This window comes from Mobula hypostoma, chromosome 7, assembly GCF_963921235.1.
Source record: "Mobula hypostoma chromosome 7, sMobHyp1.1, whole genome shotgun sequence".
Classification (NCBI taxonomy): Eukaryota; Metazoa; Chordata; class Chondrichthyes; order Myliobatiformes; family Myliobatidae; genus Mobula; species Mobula hypostoma.
The window spans coordinates 113,522,600-113,547,426 of NC_086103.1; the positions used below are offsets into that span (position 1 = coordinate 113,522,600).

A 24,827-nucleotide genomic window follows, 5' to 3' on the forward strand; every position below is an offset into this window, starting at 1 on the left:
CTGCCATACTAGTTTAATATAGTCCCTTACACCGTAAATATTTGAATAGAACAGAAAACAATTAACACAAAATAAGCAAGTATTAAGTTCCATCCCCTTACTGCTCCCATCTGCTCTTCCTACCTACCTTATTTGATTCCATGCTCCACTTTCCTTTCCTATCAGATTTCATCACCTGTAGCTCTTTGCCACCTCCACCCATCACTTCCCAGTCTCTGTAACTATTTCGACACTTTCCTCCGCCATCACTCCTCCTCACTTAGATCCACGTATGCTTGTTAGCTCTTGCTCCAATCCTTTCTTTCAGCTCTTTTTACTGGTTACCTCCAATTTAATTTTCAGTTCAGATGAAGAGTCTCAATGTGTCAAGTTGACTTTCCATTTCCCTCCACAGACTTGCACCAAATAGCTCATTTTTCTTTGCTTCAGATTCCAGCATCTGTACTGTCTTCTGTTGCCAAATATTCTTTTTCTATCATACTTCTGGCATGCGCTAGATGTAAAATGTGATTTTTATTCCTTTTTTTCTGAGAATTAAGATTGAAAACTCCAACTCCTGATTTTGATCACCACTTAGGTTAATGTGGGGGTAAGATGGTGGCACGGCAAAGGTGTACCTAATAGATTGGGACTGAATAGTTTTAATTATGTTTTTGTACCCAATGAAGTGGAATTTTACTCAAAACCTGAAGTTTAGTTGTGGTTGGAAACTTTTAATGTAAAGAGCACATTAGAAATGCCAATCCCGGCAGCTGCTAGGTTTTCACTGTGATGTGGTCTGGCACATAGTGCACAGATGAGATCACTCTTGAGTATTTTTATAGTAAATATGCACAATTTAAAATATATGTATCTGTACGTAACTGGAGGGTTAAGTTCTTCTCCTTCAATACTCCAAAGTCTTAGCTTTACAGGGCAGCTACTAGGAAGTTATTTCACAAGGAAAGCAGCACAATATGTTGCTCTTCCTTAAGCTATTTTTTGTTTGGTTGGAAGCTGCACTCTCAACAGAGTCCTCTGATCTTCCTGATCTACTGGTTCTCCTCTCTGACGCCCCAGGTCTCCTCCCGATTCATTCCTCACCAAAGCCCCTTGCCCCTTCAAATCTCTTCACCTTTCCTTGATTTTCTGCCCCATACTACATTCTTTCCTTTTCCAGTCTCTGCACCATCTCAGAGATTTTGTCCCTTGAAATCAGCTCCATATGATCCCCTACTATCCCAGTTAACTCTTCCTGCAATCTTCTCCCCACACCAATATTGTACTCCATCTTCCAAGGTCATATATCTGACTGTCCCTCCCCTGCTTTCAGGTCTCTCTATGGCCTCTACTGATTCTCTCCCTATTTACACTAGTGGGAGCTTGTGGAGCCAATGTTTACTGTGTAGTCTCTTACCAATTATACATGTAAGTCAGGACTAATGTGTGTGATCTACTGGACCTAATAAATGCCAGAATAACAATTCCTCCTGGCCTTGAACATAGCAGACATGGATCGCCCAAGCAGAGAAAAATTTCTGGACCTATATGCCTATTTAAAAATTAATGAGCAATATTATGATCTGTGTCAAAGCTTTCATAAAAGTTAAGTCCATGCTGTCTTTCTTGGCATTTACCATCCATAAAGTGAAGAGTCCTAACCATATTTACTTATTCTCTTCCCATTTAATTTTATTCTCTTTTATCATTCATCTAGTTACCCAAATTAGTATCAAATGTTTCTTCCCAACACTGAACCAGAAGATTCCCACCCTGTCACCTGTATAATTACTATTTCCAACCCACCTATCACTTTCTAGCTATCCTCCTTCCCTTCCCCCCACCTTTTTACTCTGGCTTTTGACCCCTTCCTCTTCAGTCTTGATGAAGAGTCTCAGGTTGAAACATTGTCTGTTTATTCCTCTCTATAGATGCTGCCTGACTAGTTGAATTCCTCCAACATTTTGTGTGTCTTGTGTATAACGAAGTTTTTTTTTGTCTCGTTCTACATCCCTACACCTAATATTGTATCTGTACTTCTGGATGAATCAGAATGCAGCTTTCTCTCTTTCTCAGTTCTGACAAAGAGCCATCCATCTGTTTTTGTTTCAGATTTTCAGAATCTGCAAATCCCTCACGTTTATAAACCATATTACTTGGCCAGCCTCCTGTTAAAACAAACAGCAGTTGCAGCGAAATTGCAACCTCTATCCTTTTTTACAACAATCCTATTACCCCATTGCCCACATTTACATTAGACTGGAAAAGTATCATGCTTAGCTATTTCTGCCAGACCAAACCCATTTTAAAAATTACAAAACTTCCAGCTGTCTCAGCAAAGTACTTATTACATGTAATGTGTGTTTCTTCCTCTGCCATCATTTCAGACCCAACATCCTCCATTGGTTTCTCTTCCTACAACTTCTCTCATTTAAAATTCTCACTCTATTACATCCTTTTACAGTCTCACATTCTCTTCAGTACTTTCTGGTAAAAATCCTTCAACAGCTGTGTTCTTCTGATTCTGTTTTCTTGTAGCCTCAAATTCCTTTTGCCTCCTCACTTGCAACTGCTTAAACTCAATACTTTCTACATAAGTCCATAAATCACTGTTGCTCTCTTTCCCAGAAGTGCTTTGTCAAATCCATTTTCTTAATCACACTTTTAGACTCATCTACCTTATGTTTCTTCACAGTTTGCTGTTGTCCTAAGCTTATCATTGTAAAGTTTTGTAATTCCAGAAACTAATCAAAAGAAAAACAGAGGAGCCGGTATATGTTATGTCTACTTAGTTTCTTTTCCTTTTTTAGTAAGGTGCTCACATATTATGTGGTTGTGTAATAAAGTATGCTATTTATGTACTTCTTGCATATAACCCATAATATATTATTGAAACGTATGAACAATGCTTAATCAAACATTATACTTATGTTATTACTCAAATATTACTGAAACAGTGAATACACTACAGTCCTTCCTGCTTAGCTATAAACTCTAACTCAATACAGAATGCATCTCAACTCAAATATCTAATCATCTTATATACACTATACACCATATAATACAACTACTATATAAACATCCACAGTATAGTAAATTTTAAATTGTCCCATTCAGGCCTAATGATTTAATGGGTGTAGATGATTTCTTACTGTTGTGGGATAATGTCTTTCCTGATGGTGGGAGGGGGGTGGGGATGGGGTTACTCTGTTTGGCAGGTGAGACTTGTGGCTGTGAAAAACTCTCAGGTTCTTGGGCCTCTTCCATGGTGGTTATAGGAGTCGACTCTGGGACGGCAGGAAGTGGGACTACAGCTCTGGACACCTTCCTTCTCTAACAATTGACTCTGCTGTCCTCAACTGATCAATGTGGCATCTCCTAATGACATCAGACTCAATCTCTACCATGCAGGAGATTGGCCCAGTTCTGTCCTTAATCTTTCCAAGTACCCATTTTTGATCACCTCTGTAGTCCCTTGCTAGGACTGCTTGTCCAGGAGTGAAAATCAAACCTGTTTGAGGAGCCCTCAATTTATCTCAGCTGTTTGTCCTGCATACCCCTTCTGAGATCCAAGCACAATCCAGGAATAGTACAGCTGATGAGTTATTGGCTGTGGTGTGTCCTGCATTGTGATATGCAGGGAGGAAATTGGTGAACTTATAATTCATTGTCATTGTGGTGTGCTCTGCTGATATTGCATGCAGTGTGTTCTTTAGAACCTGGACAAACCTTACCACCAAACCATTTATAGCTGGGTGGTACAGTGCAGATATAATATGCACTTATTTCATTAATTCTCAGGAATCACTGAAACTGTTCTGTAACAAAATGGTGGTCCATTGTTACTGACTGAACGTGCTGGAACAGCTGTCCTCGAGAAGAGGCTTCTCAACAGATCAACAGTACGAAAGTCTGTAGTGGAAGCTATTGGAAATGCTTCTGGCTACTTTGTAGCTGCACTCACTACTACCAAGAAATTTGTGTCCATGAATGATCTGCCAAAATCCACAGGAGTCCTCTGACTGGGCAATGCAGGGAATTCACAGGGATGGAGAGGCACTGCTCTTTGCATCTTCTGGACATATTGACATCCCAAACAAGGCATGGCAAGCTGCTTGATCAGCTGATCTATCCCAAGCCACCAATCAAAGCTCAGAGCCAACACTTAAATTTTGATTACACCTAGTTAACCGGCATGTATCTCCTCCAACACTTTAGCTCTCAGCCTGTATGGTACAACAATTCTCAATCCCCACATAAGGCAAACCCCATCAAGGGCAAGTTCACCCCCATGCTGGTAAAAATGGGATAACTGGAAATTCTGCTGCACATTCCAGCCATTTTGGTTTACCATTGTTGCATCTGTGCACAACTACATATCAATTAAATAAAAGCACGCACACAGGAGATGGCTTTATCTGGTGTATTCACATTGCAGCGAGAGAGAGTTAGTGAACAAGGCGCATGCATAGACAACGGATCAAAGTGCAGCACAGAAAACAGATCAATATGTAGTGCTAAGTGGGGGGAGTCATTGCTCTAAAAGAAATAGATCCATACATTACGTTTCCTCCCCCTTTAGATTAATGCAACATCGGACTGTATATGTACGAACATTCAATTTCCCTTGCATAAACCATATTCCAAATAAACATACTTTCACAATGTCAGTCCATAACCAACTTCGCTATACTAAAGATTCAGTCTTTTGGGTGGTGCTCTGTTTCTTTCAGGATAGGGCCTCTGGACCTGTGGAGTGGCATCAGGTTGGGTAGGTGTCTTGTCTAAGACAACGTACTCAGTTTCCAGTGTCACATTGCTGCCAGTAACATCATTACTGAGAGATACGTAATGATCACTGGGATCTGACCTCATCAGTGATCTACTATGCTGTGCTGCCAGGTGTCCACTTAACTTCTCGGTAATCACATGCTGGGACATCCTGTCCAATCTCAAAGCTCCTTGCTGTTTCACTTGGCTGAACTGTTTATTTTGCACCTCCCTCTGTAGATCTGGATTCAGGAGGTCTATGCGAGATCTCAGACTCCTATTCATGAATAGCGTTGCAGGTGTTTGATTTGTCATCACATGAACATAGTTCTGATACACAAAAAGGAAGTTATTTACCTTGTGCTGTAGAGAAATGTCCTCCTTGTCCATCACTTTAATGGACTTATTGAAGGTTTAGATAAACTTTTCAGCTAACCAATTCATTGCTGGGTACTGAGGTGCTGAATTGAAATGTCTGATGCCATTTTTTTTCATGAACAGTCGGAATTCTTTAAGCATGTATTGTGGTCCATCGTCACTCACAATTTGTTTTGGTGAGCCATTTCTGGCAACGATAGTCCTCAGAGTGGAGGCAGTCTTTGCTGAGGTGATTGACTACTTTGGTATAACCTGCTGCCACTTCAAATGTGTATTCTCAGCAATCAGAAACATGGAGTTCATGAATCGCCCAGAAAAGTCAATATGTACTCTTTGCCATGGTGAAGATGGCCAGTTCCAAGGGTGTAGCGCTACCTGTGGGGGTGCATTTTGAACTTTTTGGCATCCCAAACAGCTCTTGGCCAAGTCTTCAATCTATTTATCTATTCCCTTCTCAAACATCTTTTGATTAGCATTAAGCAGCTGTGACAGTATCTGGTTAGTGCTACCATTTAGGCTGCAGTTGCCTGTTGATGCCACACTGAGAGTTTTGATTGAGTGCCAGTCTAGTTGGAGTTTTCTCAACCATCCACATCCAAAAAGTGCTGGCTGTCCACTGTGTGGCCTCCATACATCATATTTACCTTCAGTTTGCCTTTGGGAGACACTTTTTTGCCTGTGTGAGTTTTTAGTATCACTGATATCTTCTCTCATGGTATCTTAGAAAATAGTCTGTTCTAGCCAGCCTCTGGAATTATGGCCAAAGCTGACCAGCTCCAGTTTCAGTTTTATACTGAACACATCCATTGTGATCCAGATGATTTTGTGATCTGCTCCAGTTATACTATGCATTTCGGCATGACAGTTCACCTTTGTCAGACTTGATGTTGTCTGATTCTATTTTACATTCAGTAACTTTATGCATTTCCTTAGTTTTGTGTTTGAGACTTTTCACTCAGTTGTGCTTTTTGTCTGCCTTGCACATTCTCTCCATGTGATCTTGTCTGTGACACTTTCTGCACACATTTTCTTTGAACCAACAGTCATTTGTATTGTGGGAGGATTTGCTACATCAATAAAATTTTTGGCTTTTTGCACCAGTCAGGGACATTTTGTGTATTTCACATTACAGAATCTCATTTTCTGTAGTTCTGCTGCATCCTTTGCTGCAGTCTCTAACAATACTGCAATGGCCAATGCCCATTCTAGGGTTAGGTCTCTTTAGGATAGTAGCCTCTTTTGAGTAATTTGACTATGTGTGCTATATACAAGCCTGCCCCTCAGTGCATCAGAAAGTCCATCTCTAAAGTCTCAGTTCTGGGAAAGTTTACGCAGTTCTGCAATGCATTCAGAAATGCTTTCATCTTTAGACAAGTTCTTTTTGCAAAATCTAAATCTCTCAGCTATTACCAGTGGAAGTGCAGGGGGTTTCTTTTGCTCCTCCACATTGTTCACATTACAATACAGTTCAACCCTCTCGATATATGACTCCCAGCCTTCATTAGTGCTATCAAATACATCAACTTTCCTGATCGAAGCCATTGCCACGTGTGTGTGTGTGTGTGTGTGTGTGTGTGTGTGTGTGTGTGTGTGTGCAAGCGAGTGAGGGAGAGAGAGAAAGAAAACAATGTGCAGGCATAGACAACAGCGCATGTGCATGCAACAGATCAATACGTAGTGCTGTGGGCTGTGTTATTGCTCTAAAAGAAATAGATCCATACATTACAGCTAAGTAGACCTGAGACATTGTGGGGTCTTTTCTGGTTTCCCTTTGGATCATCTCTGCCATAATAAGGAGACTTTCAATTTGCATTAGGGATTCCATTTGCATTTCATCTGCATTTGATCTTGTTGATTGCATCCTCCAAGAAACAGAGCTCATCTCTACATTTGTGCTGCTGCTGTTAGTAGAACAACCTTCTGTGAATTGAAAATGGACATCAATGGTTAATGATCATTTATGAGGGTAAAGTCTCTCCCATACAAGTGTTGTTGAAACATTTTACACCCCAAACCAGACTCAAGGCCTCTCTGTCATTCAGTGTGTAATTTTTCTCTGCATTAGTAAGGGAACGTGATGCAAAGGCTATGAGGCATTCATTTCCATCACACATAACATGTGACATGACTCCACCTTTACCATAAGGTAAGGCATCACAGGCAAACTTTACCGGGCAATATGAATTACATTGTGTGAGTACAGTGTCTGCTATCACCATTTCCTTTGCCTTTTGGAAAGTTACCTCACACTGCTTTGTCCATTGCCATTTCTTCCCGATCTGTAGGAATGAATTCAAGGTGTGGAGCACAGTAACAGGTTTGTCAGGAACCTGTTATAGTAATTGACAAATCGAAAAAGGACCACAACTGTGACATGTCCTTTGAGGGAGATGGTCCGTGTGCAGGTCACTGGGACTAGGCAGAAAATGGTTCGGCACAGCCAAGAAGGGCCAAAGGGCCTGTTTCTGTGCTGTAGTTTCTATGGTTCTATGGTTCTAAATGAATTAGCCATGAAAAAGGAGTGCCTCTGTTGCTGAGTGCAATGAGTGGAAAAACATACAGTTTGCTTAGGAGTTTAACTGATCCAATGAAACCAGCCAAAATGAATTTTGCCCATATCATGAACATAATATAGGAACATTTTGAACCAAAACCAATTTGTTAGTTTGTGGAATCTTACAAGGAAGCATTCAAAAATGGCTCCTAACTGAAGTACAATTTGCATTTAAAACAGCAGTTGAAATCCCTATCAATAGAAACAGCAGATGGAGTTGCAATTGAGTTGCAGTGAGGATAAAAGTGAGTGTGAACAAAATTGCAATGTCTAAACAGAAATATGCCTGGCCAAGCAGAATGTGTTACAGTTGTGGTAGGAACTCACATACACCAGACCAATGTCGGTATAATGGCCAAACTTGCAGAAAATACAACAAAGTATGACACACACAAAAAGCAAGCCAGGCAGATAAAATAAATGAACTGCACATGGAAGAAGTAAAGATAAAAAGTCAAGTTGCAGTTTCAAAAAGAGCATTGATCTGAATACTTTTGATGAAAAATCTGATAATAATGAGATTGATACTAGGACTAGGAAGCCATGAGATTTATAATGCGGAGGCTAACAATTTTCTCACTGCCAAATAAGGGACAAAAGTAGCAGTCAAATCCTGACGAAGGGTCTCTGCCCGAAACGTCGACTGTACCTCTTCCTATAGATGCTGCCTGGCCTGCTGCATTCACCAGCATTTTTTGTGTGTGTTGACGAGACACTTGTGTTTACCCCGAGAAAGACTACCATGACCATGAAGCCTTGCGCAAGCTCCTGTGTGCGCATGTGTGACATTCGCATATATGACGTGCCGATTTTTTTTCCCACAAATCGGCTTTGGCTTAATCTTCCTGACTACACCGTACATACATTATTTCTACTTTATATAGGCTGTGTACTTATCATATCATTTCTGCTTTTACTATATATTAGAGTTATTTTAGGTTTTATGTGTTATTTGGTATGCTTTGGTAGATTATTTTTTGGGTCTGGGAAGGCTCAAAAATTTTTCCCTTATAAATGAATGATAATTGCTTCTTTGCTTTATGCCATTTCGGCACGAAAGGTTTCATAGGAATGCTGTACCTTAGTGGGGGAAATACGGGACAAGGGCGGTCCCATATGGGACAAACCAATTTAGCCCAATATACGGGATGTCCCGGCAAATACGGGACAGTTGGCAACCCTACGTTCAAGTTCAACAGTGCGTGACAGGGAATGAGGAAAGGTGCAGCTGACTCATATGGTTTCCTCAGGGCCCGGTAGCACATGCTTTGCGGCACGGTACCAGTCTGTGGCCCAAAAGTTGGGGACCGCTGTCATAAGGTATGTTCTCCAATCCAGGCAACATCCTTGCAAATCTCCTCTGAATTCTCTCTATAGTATCCATATCCTTTCTGTAGTGAGGTGACCAAATATAAATACAGTACTCCAATTGGGTTCTGATCAAGGTCTTATATAGTTTTGTAAGGAGAACTAGCCTAAAGTTCCTTCAAGCTGATGTGCAAGACTGATCAACAGTTACCAGAAATGTCTGGTTGAAATTAACGCTGTACAAGGGGGTCACACCAGTACTGAAAGCAACAAATGTATTTTTCCAACAAATACATGTCATATTGGATCATTTTTCTTGATGAATAAATGAACATGCATAATCTTTTTGGGTCTATTTATTTAATCGGGTTCTCTTTATCTAGTTTTAGATCTTATGTGAGGATCTGATCACATTTTAGGTCATATTTATGCAGGAACAGAGAAAATTCTACAGGGTTCACAAACTTTCTAGCACCACTGTATAAACCCAATGTCAATTTGTAAAGAAACAAAGAATGCTTAATCAAACAATTTACTCAACAATATTACTCAAATATTACTGAACTATTGAATACACTACAATCATTATCTTGGATTTTGTTTGAACTATTATCTTTCTTACTGTATTCAGCCATTCTGTAAAGGAGGCCATATCAATTAAAATGATGCTTGTTCAGTTTTCTCAATGAGGAGCAAATTTTTCCTTGAACAAGCCACTCAACTCTTAATAGTAACTCTAAGAAAGTAATGGCTAGAAGTTAATCACTGGCAAAATAAACATAGCAGCGAAGCTTTGAAACTCTCTCCACAACCTGAGAACTGAAATGGACAAACTGTTGTTATGTAAGGATTTCAGGACGAGGCTGGATTGATGATAAAGATCCGTCGTTATCTAACTGATTTGATAGATCAAGCTCAAAATGGTGAATGACCAACTCCTTCCCTGTGTTTCCGAGAATCATCCCTCTGAAGCTCATGGATGATCAATTAACCTGGAGTAGCACTTAGCAGCATTCTCATCAGGACTGCAGAGAAATCTCTCCCCCTTGAGCCAAGAATGGAGCAAGTTGAATCAGCACAGACATCCCACCTCTCCCGGAACTTCCGGGAGTCTCCCGCATATTAATAGTGGCTCCCTGATGCCCGCAAATTATATACAATATCACGGAAATCAATTTTTTTGAGAGTGAGCGCGAGAGCGAGAGAGAGAAAGCAAGAGAGAGCGCGAGAGCGACCATGCGCGCGTGCATGCCATGGCAAAGTGTTCCAAAAAAAGAAAATATAAAAAGTACGTCACCCCAGACTACGCTAAAGCAGACATCCCACCCTGCAAAAACTCATTTCAGGGAGGTAGCACCATCAATTTGCGGGAGACTTCCGGGAGAGGTGGGATGTCTGCAATAGAGTAGCTCCTCAGCAGCCAGCCAGCTAGTTTAAATAACGTTAGCTATGCTAATGAATGAACGACACCTGTTAAACTCACCTCAACACGTCTTTTACAATTTTAACCCACCATGGGCAATAGAAAAGTCACTGTTGCAAACAGCGCAGCGAGAAACACTGTCATTATTTTGACCCCTATTAGGCAGGGGTACACTTTAGGATAGTCTGGGGTGACATACGTTTTATATTTTCTTTTTTTGGAAAACTCTGCCACGGCGCACTCTTGCTCACTCACTCTCTCTCTCTCTCTCGCGCTCGATCTCACTTGCTTTCTCTCTTGTGGTCGCTCTCGCGCTTTCTCTTGCTTTCTCTCTTGCTTTCTCTCGCTCGCTCGCTCTCAAAAAATTGATTTCCATGATATTGTATATAATTTGCGGATATCAGGGAGCACTATTAATATGCGGGAGACTCTGGGAACTTCCAGGAGAGGTGGGATGTCTGCTAAAGTGTACCCCTGCCTAATAGGGGTCAAAATAATGACAGTGTTGCTCGCTGCACTGTTTGCAACAGTGACTTTTCTATTGCCCATGGTGGGTTAAGACTGTAAAAGACATGTTGAGGTGAGTTTAACAAGTGTCGTTCGTTCATTAGCATAGCTAATGTTATTTAAACTAGCTGGCTGGCTGCTCAGGAGCTACTCTATTGCAGACATCCCACCTCTCCTGGAAGTTCCAGGAGTCTCCCGCAAATTGATGGTGCTACCTCCCTGAAATGAGTTTTTGCAGGGTGGGATGTCTGTCAGCATAACCATTATTATTTAGGGCCTTGCTTTCCTTATATATGTCAGAACATTCCACGTAACAAATTAGTTTGCCGCATAATTCACAGTGCAGCCACAATGCTGCAGAGAACAGAAGAGTGCAGTTAAGTGAATTTTGCAAAATACAGTATGTAATGGCTTCAGTATGTGAATGTGCTTTGAAATTAATTTAATTACAACGAGAATAAATTCAACATATTTGATTCCTAATCAAGCATTTATCTAAGAGGGAAGACTGGACGAATTTAATATTAATTTGTTTTAAAATGTATAGTTGAATTCTTGTACTTTTCTTCTAAATATTCAATGCAAATTTTCAACTGCCTGTGTGCAGAGAATTGTAAAATTTATATTTGCAGTGCCTTTATTTTGAAAGAATAATGCCTTCATTGTTTCAGACTAATTATAGAAGTTTGCAGTTGTTTCAATCACAGAGAATTCTGCACCATTACTTGTTTTTACAGTACTGTTGTTTGCTTATCAGACAACATAGTAACTGTTGTTGAAAACAGCTTAGCAACAAAATGAACAAAGCTGCCTTCTGCAACTGTCATTCTAAAATTCATTCCTGGTTTGTTTCAAGTGGAAGATTTGGCTAAATATTTGTTAATAATTAGCTCTGGCCTGGATTTCTCTGAGAAATCAGAAGCATGAAACTCCACTGGCATTTCCATTGAGCCCTGGATAATGGACTACCTGACTGGCAGACCACAGCCCGTGCAGCTTCAGAGCTGTGTGTCAAACATGGCTATAAGCAGCTTAGTGGCCACACAGGGGACTGTATTGACTCCTGTCTTGTTTACCCTGTGTACCTCAGACTTTAGATCAACACTGAGTCATGTCATCTGCAGAAATCCTCAGATGACTCAGCAATAGTAGGGTATATGAAGGGAGGACGGGAGGATGAATACAGGGCCCTGGTGGAGGACTTGTTTAAATGGTGCAAGCTGAATCATCTGCAGCTCCACATCAGTAAGACAAAGGAGATAGTGATGGAGTTTAGGAAGACTAAGCCTACATTGCTCCATGTTACTACTGATGGTGAGGGTGTAGATGTGGTGAGCACCTACAAACACCTGGCTCTGTACAAGAAGGGCCAGAGTCGCCTCTAGTTCCTGAGGAGACGGAGGTCCTTTGGAGTATGCAGGCATCTACTTCACATGTTCTACCAGTCTGTTGTTGCCTGTTCAGTCTTCTATGTGGTGGTGTGCTGGGGCAATGGCATCAACACGGGTGATGCCAACAGGCTCAATAAACTGATTAGAAAGCCTGGCTCTGTTATAGGAGTCAAACTGGACACACTGGAGGCTGTGGTAGAACAAAGGACCCTTCGGAAAATCCTGGCAATTTTGGACAATATTTCTCACCCTCTGTATGCCACCTTGGCTGAACAGAGGAGCACTTTTAATAATAGACTAAGACAACTGTGCTGCTCCAAAGAGTGCTATGTGAGGTCATTCTTATCCTTGGCCAATGAGCTCTATAATGAGTCAACCTATAGCCAGGGGAGTGATGATCTCCTTCTGTTAGATTGTTTGAGGTAACATATCTTTTTATCCTTTCTTGCTTCTCTTCTAATATTTGTATACTTGTATATCTGTGCTCTTGTGATGCCATGGTGAATCTGTAATTTCTTTTGGGATCAATAAAATATCTATCTATCTTTATGATCTCAAATTCAGCATAAAATTTAGTCTTAAGTCAGGAATTTGTCTGACTTGCTTGACGAAAATGAAACCAGGTGTGGCTATTGCAGTTAAGAAAGCTGTCACAACCTGACGATCTTGGTTTTAAGGGGATGGAGACAAACCAAGAGCACAGGCAGAGGAAACAAGTAGACAGTAGTGAAGCAGCAAGGTATCTGATCTATCGAAGACACTACATTTTGATGATGTTGGAAAACATAAGGGCAAGGAAATTAAGGAAATTTGGAACACGCATAAACATCTCCCAATGAGGGTGACACCATCCATGGAGTATTTAATATGCACAAGTGAACAGCATCCAATGATTAACTGTCCTACCAACCAGCAGAACCACACACATTACTCTTCAAACATTTTCTTTCTCCGTCTTTAACTCTTAATTAGTGATGAGATGAAATGCTGCAGAACCTGTGCTTAAAATAAAGGCCATCATGCAAGGCTTGAAGACCCCTCATGTAACATCTGATTTTGAATATATTCTTGCTTCTTTATTCCCAGATTATTTTGTTTTCTCGCAAATGAAAAGTCCTCCTTAGTTAACAGCACCTAAAAAGCTAATGCTATATAAAGGACAACAATGAGCTGTTTCAATTGAAAGGAAACGATCAAAACTCACAACCACTACAACTTGTTTGACATAGTGTCTTTAACTTAGTAAAGAGACTGAAGGAAGTTCATGAGAACTTAACAAAGACTTAAAATATTCCTCATAAAATACAAGAGCAAACAATTAAAAGCTGGCACAGAACTAAACAGCAATGACAAAAGAAGCAGGTAGAGACACGGTCAAGGTAAAGCTCAGAGTCTGGTCAGCTGATGGCTGACCACTAATGACAGAGCAATAACTAAAGCTGGGGAACTAGTAAGGCAGAGGAAAAATGAAATGGTGACTGGAAGGAAAGATCAAAAAGGGGAGAGACAAAAAATGTGACTGAAGAGAGAAGTATGGAAATAGAAGTAATAGGTTTACCTGAGCAGCCAAGATGGCCATGGGTAAAATTTCAGACGAGAATCTGGTTACTTAAATTTTATTGGGAAAAAGGCATCCTTGAAGTGATTGGTACCTCAAAAGCAAATAAAATAAGAGAGAGGAGAAAGGTTGCAGTCTTATAATTTTGATTTGGATGAAACTGGAATCAAACTGAGCATTAGAAAACAGTTTCTCAAACTCAGAGATGTGTCACAGTTGAGTAAAGTCCAGGAGAAATTTGAAGAGTATAATACCAGAGGATATGATGGTGTGATTAAAAATCCCAGAACTTTACTGAACGACTTGTAAAAGCAGACACATTTGATGTTAAAGATGGTGATCTAGGAAATGTAACATCTAGTTGGTCATGATCTTTCAGGCCAACTAAACACATTTTCAACAACCACTACTGCTGTACGTATTAGTCCACAAACTTAAGTGTACATGCATGAACTGACAGAAGAAGTGAAGTACTGGGAGGGGACTTTCAACTTGCTGTCACATATCACATTAATGATACTTTAAGCCTGAATATGGCAAGAAGATTTCGTGAAGACAATCAGTACATTTCAGGAGGTTGGTATATAAGGAAATATTTACAAAGGTTTGTCAGCATTCATTTTGTGAAATGCCAACGGGATTTGAATCACTTTCAGACAAGGCCTTGAACACCACTTGAATCCTATCTGTGGTATATTTAATATTTCAATAACATTTGAATATACATTGGTTGATTAAGCATACTTGTTCATTTCAATAATTCATTACAAGTTATATGTATAAATACATGAATTGCACATGTCATCACACTAAGATCATGCTATTTCAGCATATGCGTATGTCACTGAATTGAAGAGATTGAGCATTGTCAGTTAATGACGCACTGAGAGATTGTTTAGTTTGTGGAAACTTTAAAGAAAGCATTCAAAAGCAGCTCCTAACTGAAACACAACTCACATTTTAAAGAACAGTTGAAATCACTGTCTCAATGGAAACTGAAGACAGAGTCACAATTGAATTGCAGTCAGAAACGAAAATGAGTGTAAACAAAATTGCAATGTCAAAACCAAAATTGGCCTGGCCGAACAAGTTGTATTAACATTGTAGCAGGACTCACATACACCAGATTAATGCAGGTTTAAAGGTGAAACTTACAGAAAATGCAACAAAATGTTTTTGAAAATTCTGATTACGATGAGAGTGATGCAGCCATACATGAGCCTGCTTAACAAAATGAAATCCTATAGTGTGATAGTAAAGATACTGTACTAGATAAAGAAATGGATGACAGGCTGGAGGTAGCGAGTGGGGCCTTTTCTGGTTGGCTGCCTGTGACTAGTGGTGTTCCTCAGGGGGTCAGTATTGGGGCTGCTACTTTTCACATTGTTTGTCAATGATTTGGATAATGGAATTGATGGCTTTGTGGCAAAGTTTGTGGATGATAACAAAGATAGGTGAAAGGGTAGGTAGTGCTGAGGAAGCAATGTGATTGCAGCGGGACTTAGACAAATTGGAAGAATGGGCAGAAAAGTGGCAGATGGAATACAGTGTTGGGAAATGTATGATAATGCATTTTGGAAAATGGAACAATAGTGTGGACTATTATCTAAATGGGGAGAAGATTCAAACATCAGAGGTGCAGAGGGACTTAGGAATCCTTGTGTAAACATAGAACATAGAATAGTACAGCACAGTACAGGCCCTTCGGCCCACAATGTTGTGCCGACCCTCAAATCCTGCCTCCCATATAAGCCCCCACATTAAATTCCTCCATATACCTGTCTAGTAGTCTCTTAAACTTCACTAGTGTATCTGCCTCCACCACTGACTCTGGCAGTGCATTCCACGCACCAACCACTCTCTGAGTAAAAAACCTTCCTCTAATATCCCCCTTGAACTTCCCACCCCTTACCTTAAAGCCATGTCCTCTTGTATTGAGCAGTGGTGCCCTGGGGAAGAGGCGCTGGCTATCCACTCTATCTATTCCTTTTATTATCTTGTACACCTCTATCATGTCTCCTCTCATCCTCCTTCTCTCCAAAGAGTAAAGCCCTAGCTCCCTTAATCTCTGATCATAATGCATACTTTCTAAACCAGGCAGCATCCTGGTAAATCTCCTCTGTACCCTTTCCAATGCTTCCACATCCTTCCTATAGTGAGGTGACCAGAACTGGACACAGTACTCCAAGTGTGGCCTAACCAGAGTTTTATAGAGCTGCATCATTACATCGAGACTCTTAAACTCTATCCCTCCACTTATGAAAGCTAACACCCCATAAGCTTTCTTAACTACCCTATCCACCTGTGAGGCAACTTTCAGGGATCTGTGGACATGTACCCCGAGATCCCTCTGCTCCTCCATACTACCAAGTATCCTGCCATTTACTTTGTACTCTGCCTTGGAGTTTGTCCTTCCAAAGTGTACCACCTCACACTTCTCTGGGTTGAACTCCATCTGCCACTTCTCAGCCCACTTCTGCATCCTATCAATGTCTCTCTGCAATCTTTGACAATCCTCTACACTATCTACAACTCCCAGAAGGTTAATTTACAGGCTGAATCTGTGGTAAAGAAGGCAAATGCAATATTGGCATTTATTTCAAGGGGAATAGAAAATAAAAGCAAGGAGATAATGCTGAAGCTTTATAAGACACTAGACAGGTCACACTTGGAGCATTGTTAATAATTTTGATCCCATATCTCAGAAAGGGTGTGTTGTTATTGGAGAGAGTCCAGAGGAGGATAACGAGGATAATTGCAGGAATGAAGGGGTTAACATATGAGGAACATTTGGCATCTTTGGGCCTGTACTCATTGGAATTTAGAAGAATGCAAAGAGATCTCATTGAAACCTACCAAATTATGAAAGGACTAGATAAGGTAGATGTGGAAAGGATTATTCCTCTGGTGAAGGTATCGAGAACTAGAGGGCACAGCCTTAAAATTGAGGGGTGATCCTTAAGAACAAAGGTAAGGACAAAATGTTTTGGCCGGAGAGTAGTGAATCTGTGGAATGCTTTGCCACAGACTGCAGTGGAGGCCAAGTTCATGGATATACTTAAGGTGGAAGTTGATATTTTCCTGATTGGTTCAGGGCATCAAAGCATTTGGCGAGATAGCAGGTGTAGGGGTTCAGTGGAATCTGGGATCTACCATGATGGAATGACGGAGCAGACGTGATGGGCTGAATAGCCTAATTTTGCTCCTATGTCTTATGATCTTATTGTCTTATGGACTTGGTACCCTTCAGATTTTCAATGTGAAAACTAACAACAGACAAGCAATACGGCTTAGGCCAGAAGTGAACAGCAAATTAATTAAAATGGAATCGGGCAGTAGTTCAGCTGTGTCAGTCACTCCACAATGATGATGATAATAGATTATTATAGGTCAGCTGGTGGCACAGTGAGATCAGTGCCGGGCTCGAGAACGGTGGTTCCCGAGTTCGATCCAGTGATAGACCAACCCTGTGCGTGCTCTCTGCGCCGGGTTGATATTGAGCTCACAACTTGGCCTCATAAAATAATACAGCAAAACGTCTGCGCGAGGAGTGGTGTCCCACACAGCCTTTCGAACTGTGGCTTGTAAGGCATGAAAATGCCCAACGCTGGCCTCTCAGGTATGAGTCGACATCATCATCATCATCATCATCTCCACAAAATGAGTTTGAAAGGCATTTCAATGATACTGCACTAAAACCTGCAGATATATAACTAAGAACTTATACTCGAGAAAAGAAAACTCCTGTGGGAATGATATTCATAACAGTGAAATACAACAATGAACCGGTCACATTGAGCTTGGATGTGGTAAAAACAGAAGGACCAGCATTGTAGGGACATGGTTGGCCAGAGACAACCAAAACATGACTGGAGATCCATCCACTATTTGCATTCCATATCCCTTGCAATGAAGCCAACTAAAAGCAAATTAAGAAAAGTACCAGATGATGCCACAACTGCCTCCATGCCAAACACCATGAACCACTACCTAACAGAGGACAAACAGGCATGAAGAGAGTTCAAGGAGCTTCAGGAAAGTTGAAAGCAGTTGACTTTTGTGAGTATAAAGAACCAGAATCTACTCTGCATGCATTACGATTATTGCATGAACTTCAAGTGGGAGATAAAACGCTGTTTGTGAAGCTAGATGCAAAGACCAAAGCCCAGCTGGGTGAATGGAAGGCCAGAAAGAAAGGAGTCAATGGAGATATGAAAACAGAGAATTTGTCAGATGATGTTGTGGATGCGAAATCCAAGAGGGGGGATCAGAGCATAAAGGAAGCAACAGAAGCATTAGACAGAGAATACTCCAATGAACCCTAAATGGACCTTCGCAAGATCAAGTTGCATAAACTACAAGAAGAAACAGGAAGAAAAAGAAGAAAGATGGCTACCACTGTCAGAACCACTTCTGCAGTCTCAGAGTGAACTCCTCCAACCACCCCAGAACCTGAGATTGTTTCACAACCACAAGTCTCACCTGTCAACCAGAATGATCCCCCTTGTCAGGAAAGATGTTATTCCACAAGAGTAAGAAATCTTCTGCAATGATTAAATATTTAGGCCTGAATAGACCAAATTAAAAATTACTAAACTGTGGATGTCTGTACTGAGTAGTTGTATTATTATATAGTATACTGTGTATATAGTTGAGATGCATTCTGTATTGAGTTGCAGTTCATAGCTAAGCTGGGAGGAATGTTGTGTATTTAATATTTCAATAATATTTGAGTAATCTCATATATATATTGGGTGATTAAGTATTCTTGTTCATTTCAATAATTCATTACGGAATATATGTATAAATATGTGATTTGCATACGTCATCACACTACCACATGATATGTGTGTGTCTCACTTAAAGTGAACATGAAGTTAGACTCGCATTTCAGACTCCTTTGAATTAATATAGTATTTTGATGTGACACTGTCAGTGGCACCCCAGTACTGGGAGAAGCTTTCCTACTCAATGCAGTTCTAGGCCTGCTGTCTGCTTCATTGAATTTTGTAACTCCATTACTACTTTAGTGGCACAGATAACACTACCAGCCAGAGTTGAAAATCTAGCCAGTGAATCTTTCAATAGAAGTGAAAAGGGAACACAATATTTTTTTTAATGCTGCATTGTACTGCTGTTGGTCGGTTTCATTGAGATTGCTGGAAATGACCAGACTGGTTGCTACCAATGAAACTAAATAAAGAGTTATAACCCTGATAGTTGGAACATGTAGGTCTGATACAATAACTCACATAACTTACTGCTGCTTGAAAAGATTCTATTTTTCATAAAGCAGATTCAATGTCAATATCTGTCCAGTTGCGTAGAGTGTGGTCCATCTGCCCAAGGGAAATCTCAACTAATTTCCACCCCAGGTGACTCGCCGGGTGGGGATATGCGGTCAGTTCTGAACAACCTTACCTCACTGCTCAGCTCTAAAGTAGTCTGGACTTACCTTGAGTAATGACGTATCTGCCACTTCATAAATATTCTAAATCATTGAAATGATTAAATACTTACTAGAAATTCTTTTTAAATAAAACTATAAACACACCTGCAGCATTTGAAAACATGAATATTTATCAAGAAGCAAATTAGCTAATACTAACCTTAGAAGCTTAAAGTTAATGCCAGCCATAGCAATGAGTGGAGCAACACTCCATGAACTTGGGACAGGTTGTTCATCCATGTCCTTTACCAACGATAGAATAAATTGTTCCCCGTTCACGCTCTCTCCCTGAATTCCCCATGGATGCATTCATTGCTGAGCCATCAGGAAAACAATCATGAACACCTCCCTGCAGCCTCGGAACTTGCACTTTGGAGCAGATATTTAACTTGCTGACGATGAAGTGACGCAATGTTAGCAGTTATGTGGGTAAATATTGATACTTTCCTCGGAGTCCAGGTCCATAGATTCAGAATGATCTGCCACATTATCACACAGGTACTGGAGATAAAAATCATTCCCACTCTTTTTGGGATGTAAGTAAATAGGCCATGTGTGCACCAATGTATCTAGAGGCAGTTAACCAGATAATACAGGTTCCTTAGGGCTTTACTTGATTTTTCATCCTTTATTTCTCATCTTTGTACCAAATGGTGGTATCCCAAGAAAAGGAATGCACATATGCAGTATTTCTGCTGGCTACCAGTTCTAACTAACAGCAGTAACTTGCCACTGTCATTTTTTTTGTAATGAGGCAAAAGACTATTTGTAGAAAGACAAATAAATATCCACATTTGCTTTATCAATTAATAAATGCAGCCTATTTCATGTCTATTGTCTTCTTTTACAATACGTGCTTTGTTTTTTTTTCTTTGGAAATAGTAACATCAACTAACTTCTAATTGTCAGGGCAACATAAATACTTATGTGCAGGAAGAAATGACTGCATCATTGACAAAATCCGCAGAAAGAACTGTCCAGCCTGCCGACTCAGAAAGTGTTATCAAGCTGGAATGGTGTTGGGAGGTAAGAGAAAAAAGTTCTTCGATTTAAGTCAAAACAGGTAAATCTGTTCATATATATTTTGCATCCTATCAAAATTGTATTGAAGACATTGATGTATACATGTAGAGTTGTAAGTGAATGCATATTATTTTATATCCATTGCCCAGTGAACCTGTAATTTATACATGGAAACTGGTATTGGTAGTAAGTGGTAAATTTCACTGAATGGTTTAACAATTTCTGCTAATGTTCTCCAGTGTTTCATGCCATCTATAGTGCACATTATCAAGGGTGTTCTGTACAAATAAGGTAAATATATTTATGGTCACAAAGTGCAGCACAATTATTAGCAACATTGCAAGCAAATCACTCACTAAAACCCCAGTGCCCTATCACCTAGTACCAGTGTTGTGTCATTGTTGGGAGTGCGCAGAGCTAGAGGAGAATGTAGGTCTGCTGCCCGCTGAAGTTTCAATGTTCTCTTTCATAATTCCATTTTCAAAAAAAAAGACAGTAAAAATGCTGCATGGGTAAGAGAATTTCCAAATAGGTCTTTGTCATCTTTGAAGGAAACAATGAGATATTGATGGAACTCTGAAGCAGATTTTGTTTCTAACGCACTCCTTATGATCATTGGAAATAATTGTTTACCAATAAACTCTGTAACCCGCATCCTAGTCCACTTTCTGATATTAAAGTATTGAATATTGTAGTTTTAGAATTCACCTAGCTATGTTCAGTAATAGATAAGGGAAATTACAATTCCTGTACAAATTTTCCAGCAGGTGGCTCATAGCTCATTGTTAAAGAGCTGGACATAATTTTGCAAGGTATCTGTTGAAAGAAAATCTAGTTTACTTGGGCCACGTGGGTTGATTGGCCTTTCTTTTGAATGAATGAATTGTATTGTGAAATAGGAACATTTTCCTGTGTCTTATTCTTGTACATGTATGAAATACCATTTTGGAAATCATGGCAGTTGTTTATGCTCCTCCTTTTTGCATGAACTGATGATACCAGTGACTGGAAGAGAGTGGTTGAGAGTGAATAGGTAGGTACTTTAATAAAACTCCAAAAATCCTTGCATTTCCTTTGATGTTTAGTGGTTATGCTCATGTCCACAGGTCTGTGTGTGTGTGGGGGGGTGGTGGTCTTTGCTTGAGTTTATTAATTACCCAGTGAAGTTTAAATTCAGTATATCATTGTATGTTAATATCAGTTCCCCTTGCACATTATATTTTATCGATCAATGTCAAAGAATTTAGATGAGCAATTGTGGTGATACTAGTGTATTGACAATATTGTAATCTGGCGGGCTGGCGTGTGCCAGTCACTTTCTACCAATAGCTAATGCTTTACAATTGATAGAATTGAAAAGGTACCAAATTGCAGAAGTTTTTTTTTAATTTGAAAGTTAATGATTAGTTCCTGATGACCCATGAGTAAAGGCACCACTCCGTGTAGCTATTACAAGATGCCAATTCAATACCTGACCTGTGCTGACTTTTTATCGTGACAAGTGGAGAATTCATAATCATAACCAGGAAATTGCAGCATCTGAAAGTCAAAATTCTGTGTGGTGCAAAAAGGATCTTCATTCATATCCTGCACAGGACTTACACCCGTTCCCCTAGGTTTGCCAACAGAGTACCTTCAATGTGCACCACATGTCTCTTGTGTTTCTCAGAGCTAAGCACTTTGATGTCATGCAGCTTGGATTGAGACTGCCAGCACACACTGTACTCTCAAACCTGAACAGCTGAGAGAGCAGAGGGAGACTTTATCCCTTTTCCTAGGGTTAAGGAACTAATCTCGGACATGGGTTACAGAAGATGAACACAGTGTGCCTCAGAAACACAGCACTGTGTATGTACTCTGTGTTCATGATTAACAGTGTGTATTACTCAAAAAAAACACAATTCATTTTCAATTAACAGAAAGTAACTACATTTGTAAAGAAAATGTCCAGTAAAGAGACTAGATGGCTGAGGGGTCATAAAAAAAGTTTTCTTCATGCAGAAGGATTTAACATAGATGTAAGATTCCACTTTATTAATATCACAGCGGTTGCTGACATTAATATCAACATGCTTAGATACATAGTCTGCTCTTCGTTTATCTATCAAATCAGTTACAAACATTTTACTAAAATGCAGCTTCAGGAATCAGTACAGTTCTAGAGCTTACCCTTTTCACATATATGTGCATTTTTGAACAAACGTTGAATGTAACCTCAAGTTTGTCATTATCTTAATGGTAGTTATAATGAGCATAATGTATCAGATCCACACTTCTCAATCTTAATCTTAATGGTGCATTGTACTATGGATCTTGGCCTTTCATGTATGTATGGAAAATGGATTGATAGTCTGGATGGACTTTTTGAACATGTCAGGTTTATGATCAATTGAAAATTAATTTTATCAAATCAAACCCTTGTATGAAACCCCCAAAGTAGTTTTGAGGGAGTCAGAGCCAAGAGGGAAAATCACAAACAATTTTTAATTCTTGCCATCAGCTTCCAGTGACCAAGGTTCCATTTTGATAATGCACATTCATAACATTAAATATTGTGTCTAAATTGTTGGAAATAAGGTTTTGCTTCATTATTGACAGAGCACACTGATAAAATGGCAGTGTTTTGAAAGGAGATCAGAGCAATTTGATCAGAATATCATGTTTTTATAATCCCGCCTATGTGGTAAAAGAGTAGGACAGTGAGTAAATCTGAAATAATTTGAATATATTATTTTCCTGCTGAATTAATAACATAAATAAGCTTTTTATTATGCTCAGGGGAAAGGAGCATATTTTATTAAAAGCACATGTGTATAACTTTTGACCAGACGATTAGAGACATATGCTACAAAAAACTCAGCAGCAAATGATTAAGAACACAAACACTTGATATGCACTCCTGCCAGATCCATTTTGGACCTCAATTCACAAGTCATTGCAAATTATAGCTATAATCCAATTAATAAACCCTGGACTACTGACAGAAGTATTTAATTACTTAAGCATAGTAATTTAATCACTGCTTTACATCTTGTGGTGAGGAAATCCAGTTGATAAGGTGTGACTCTGATGACGGGCAATGCCAACTCTATTGCCATCTGTCACCCCGGCCCTTGAAATCCTATGTCAAGGTACATTCTTTTCCTGGGTGAACTCTAAAACTTGCCCACAAAAAAATGAGAGATTAATTCTTTAATTGACCTTGTCTGCAGAAACTGTTTTTAAAAATGAACAAACACTACTATTGAATGGATTTCATTCCTTCCGTTCAATTGACATATAGTTATCTATGCACCCAGTTTTGTAAAAAAAAATCTCAATATTAATATTTCTTGTGGTTCCTATAGAAATTCATAATTTCAATATGGAGGTTGTTTAATTTGATGTATTTACGTACTCCTTTGTGTGACAAGGGAGGGACTATATTTGTGACTTCTACTTCACTGGACAGGCTGCCACAGGCTGCTTGCAGGATTTTTTTCAGCATGGACATTGTGTTGAGACTGAGAATATTACCACCATTATTGTAAATATTAGTGTCAGATTGACAAACTCTCCACAGGAAACTTTCGTCTATGATCAGCTCAAGCTAACAGTGTGCTTGAAAGGAAGATCAGCAACAATTTGAATTTGCAAAAACTGTTATATGCTCCCCCGGTGTATTATACAAAAACTGGCATCCATCCTAAAATGGACAGGTGCACATGAGGAAATGAGTTAATAAACCTTCAAGAAAATATGTTGATTTTAAGAAATTTTCAAAAAGAAAAAGGCAGAGAAGCTGTAATGTTTAGAAAGTGTTCTTAAGTTTTAAAAAATATTTATTATATATATATATAAAGAAAGAGAGAGAGAGAGAAAGGAGAGAGAGATGGCACGGAATAGGTCCTTCCAGCCCTTTGAGCCACACTGCCCAACAATCCCCTGAATTAAATTCTAGCCTAATCACGGGACAATTTACAATGTCCAATTAACTTATCAACCGGTACATTTTTGGACTGTGAGAGGAAACCGAGAACCCAGTGGGAACCCACACAGTCACGGGGAGAACATCCAAACTCCTTACAGGCACTGGTGGGAATTGAACCGGAGTTGCTGGTATTGTAAAGCCCCGTGCTAACCAGTACGCTACAATGCTGCCCCATGGTTTTAAGGCATGAACAATTGAAAATAGTGTACGGAATTGAAAATTAGGCATCTAACAGCTTCCTGATTTTTGCCAAGGAATCATGGCACTGGCTAGACAGCATAGATCCTTCAAGGAAGGAGAAGTTTACCCATAGCCCAGTGCATATCAAGTAATAAGTGTGCGTGCCTGTAGGTTCTTCAGTTCAACACTATTTGCAAGCTTTCATTCAATGTTCAAAGGGTATTTGACATGGAACTGGTAGTGCCAGTAGTACATAATGCACCTATGCTGCTGAGATCAGGTAGCAGTTGATAAAGATGATATCAACTCACAGATTGACCAAGTGCCATTTCAGAGA

The 24,827-nt window shown here is 39.8% G+C and overlaps 1 protein-coding gene across 3 annotated transcripts in view; it reads left to right on the forward strand.

Moving 5' to 3' along the window:
- Positions 1–24,827, forward strand: part of LOC134349462 (progesterone receptor-like) — a 342,340-nt gene that overhangs the window by 143,334 nt on the left and 174,179 nt on the right. For 2 of the 3 annotated variants that reach the window (XM_063053804.1, XM_063053806.1), the window contains exon 5: positions 20,227–20,343. The exons of the other annotated variant lie outside the window; for it this stretch is intronic. In XM_063053804.1, coding sequence (XP_062909874.1) covers positions 20,227–20,343 — 117 coding nt within the window. The remainder of the gene's footprint in view (positions 1–20,226; positions 20,344–24,827) is intronic. 3 annotated transcript variants of the gene reach the window in all.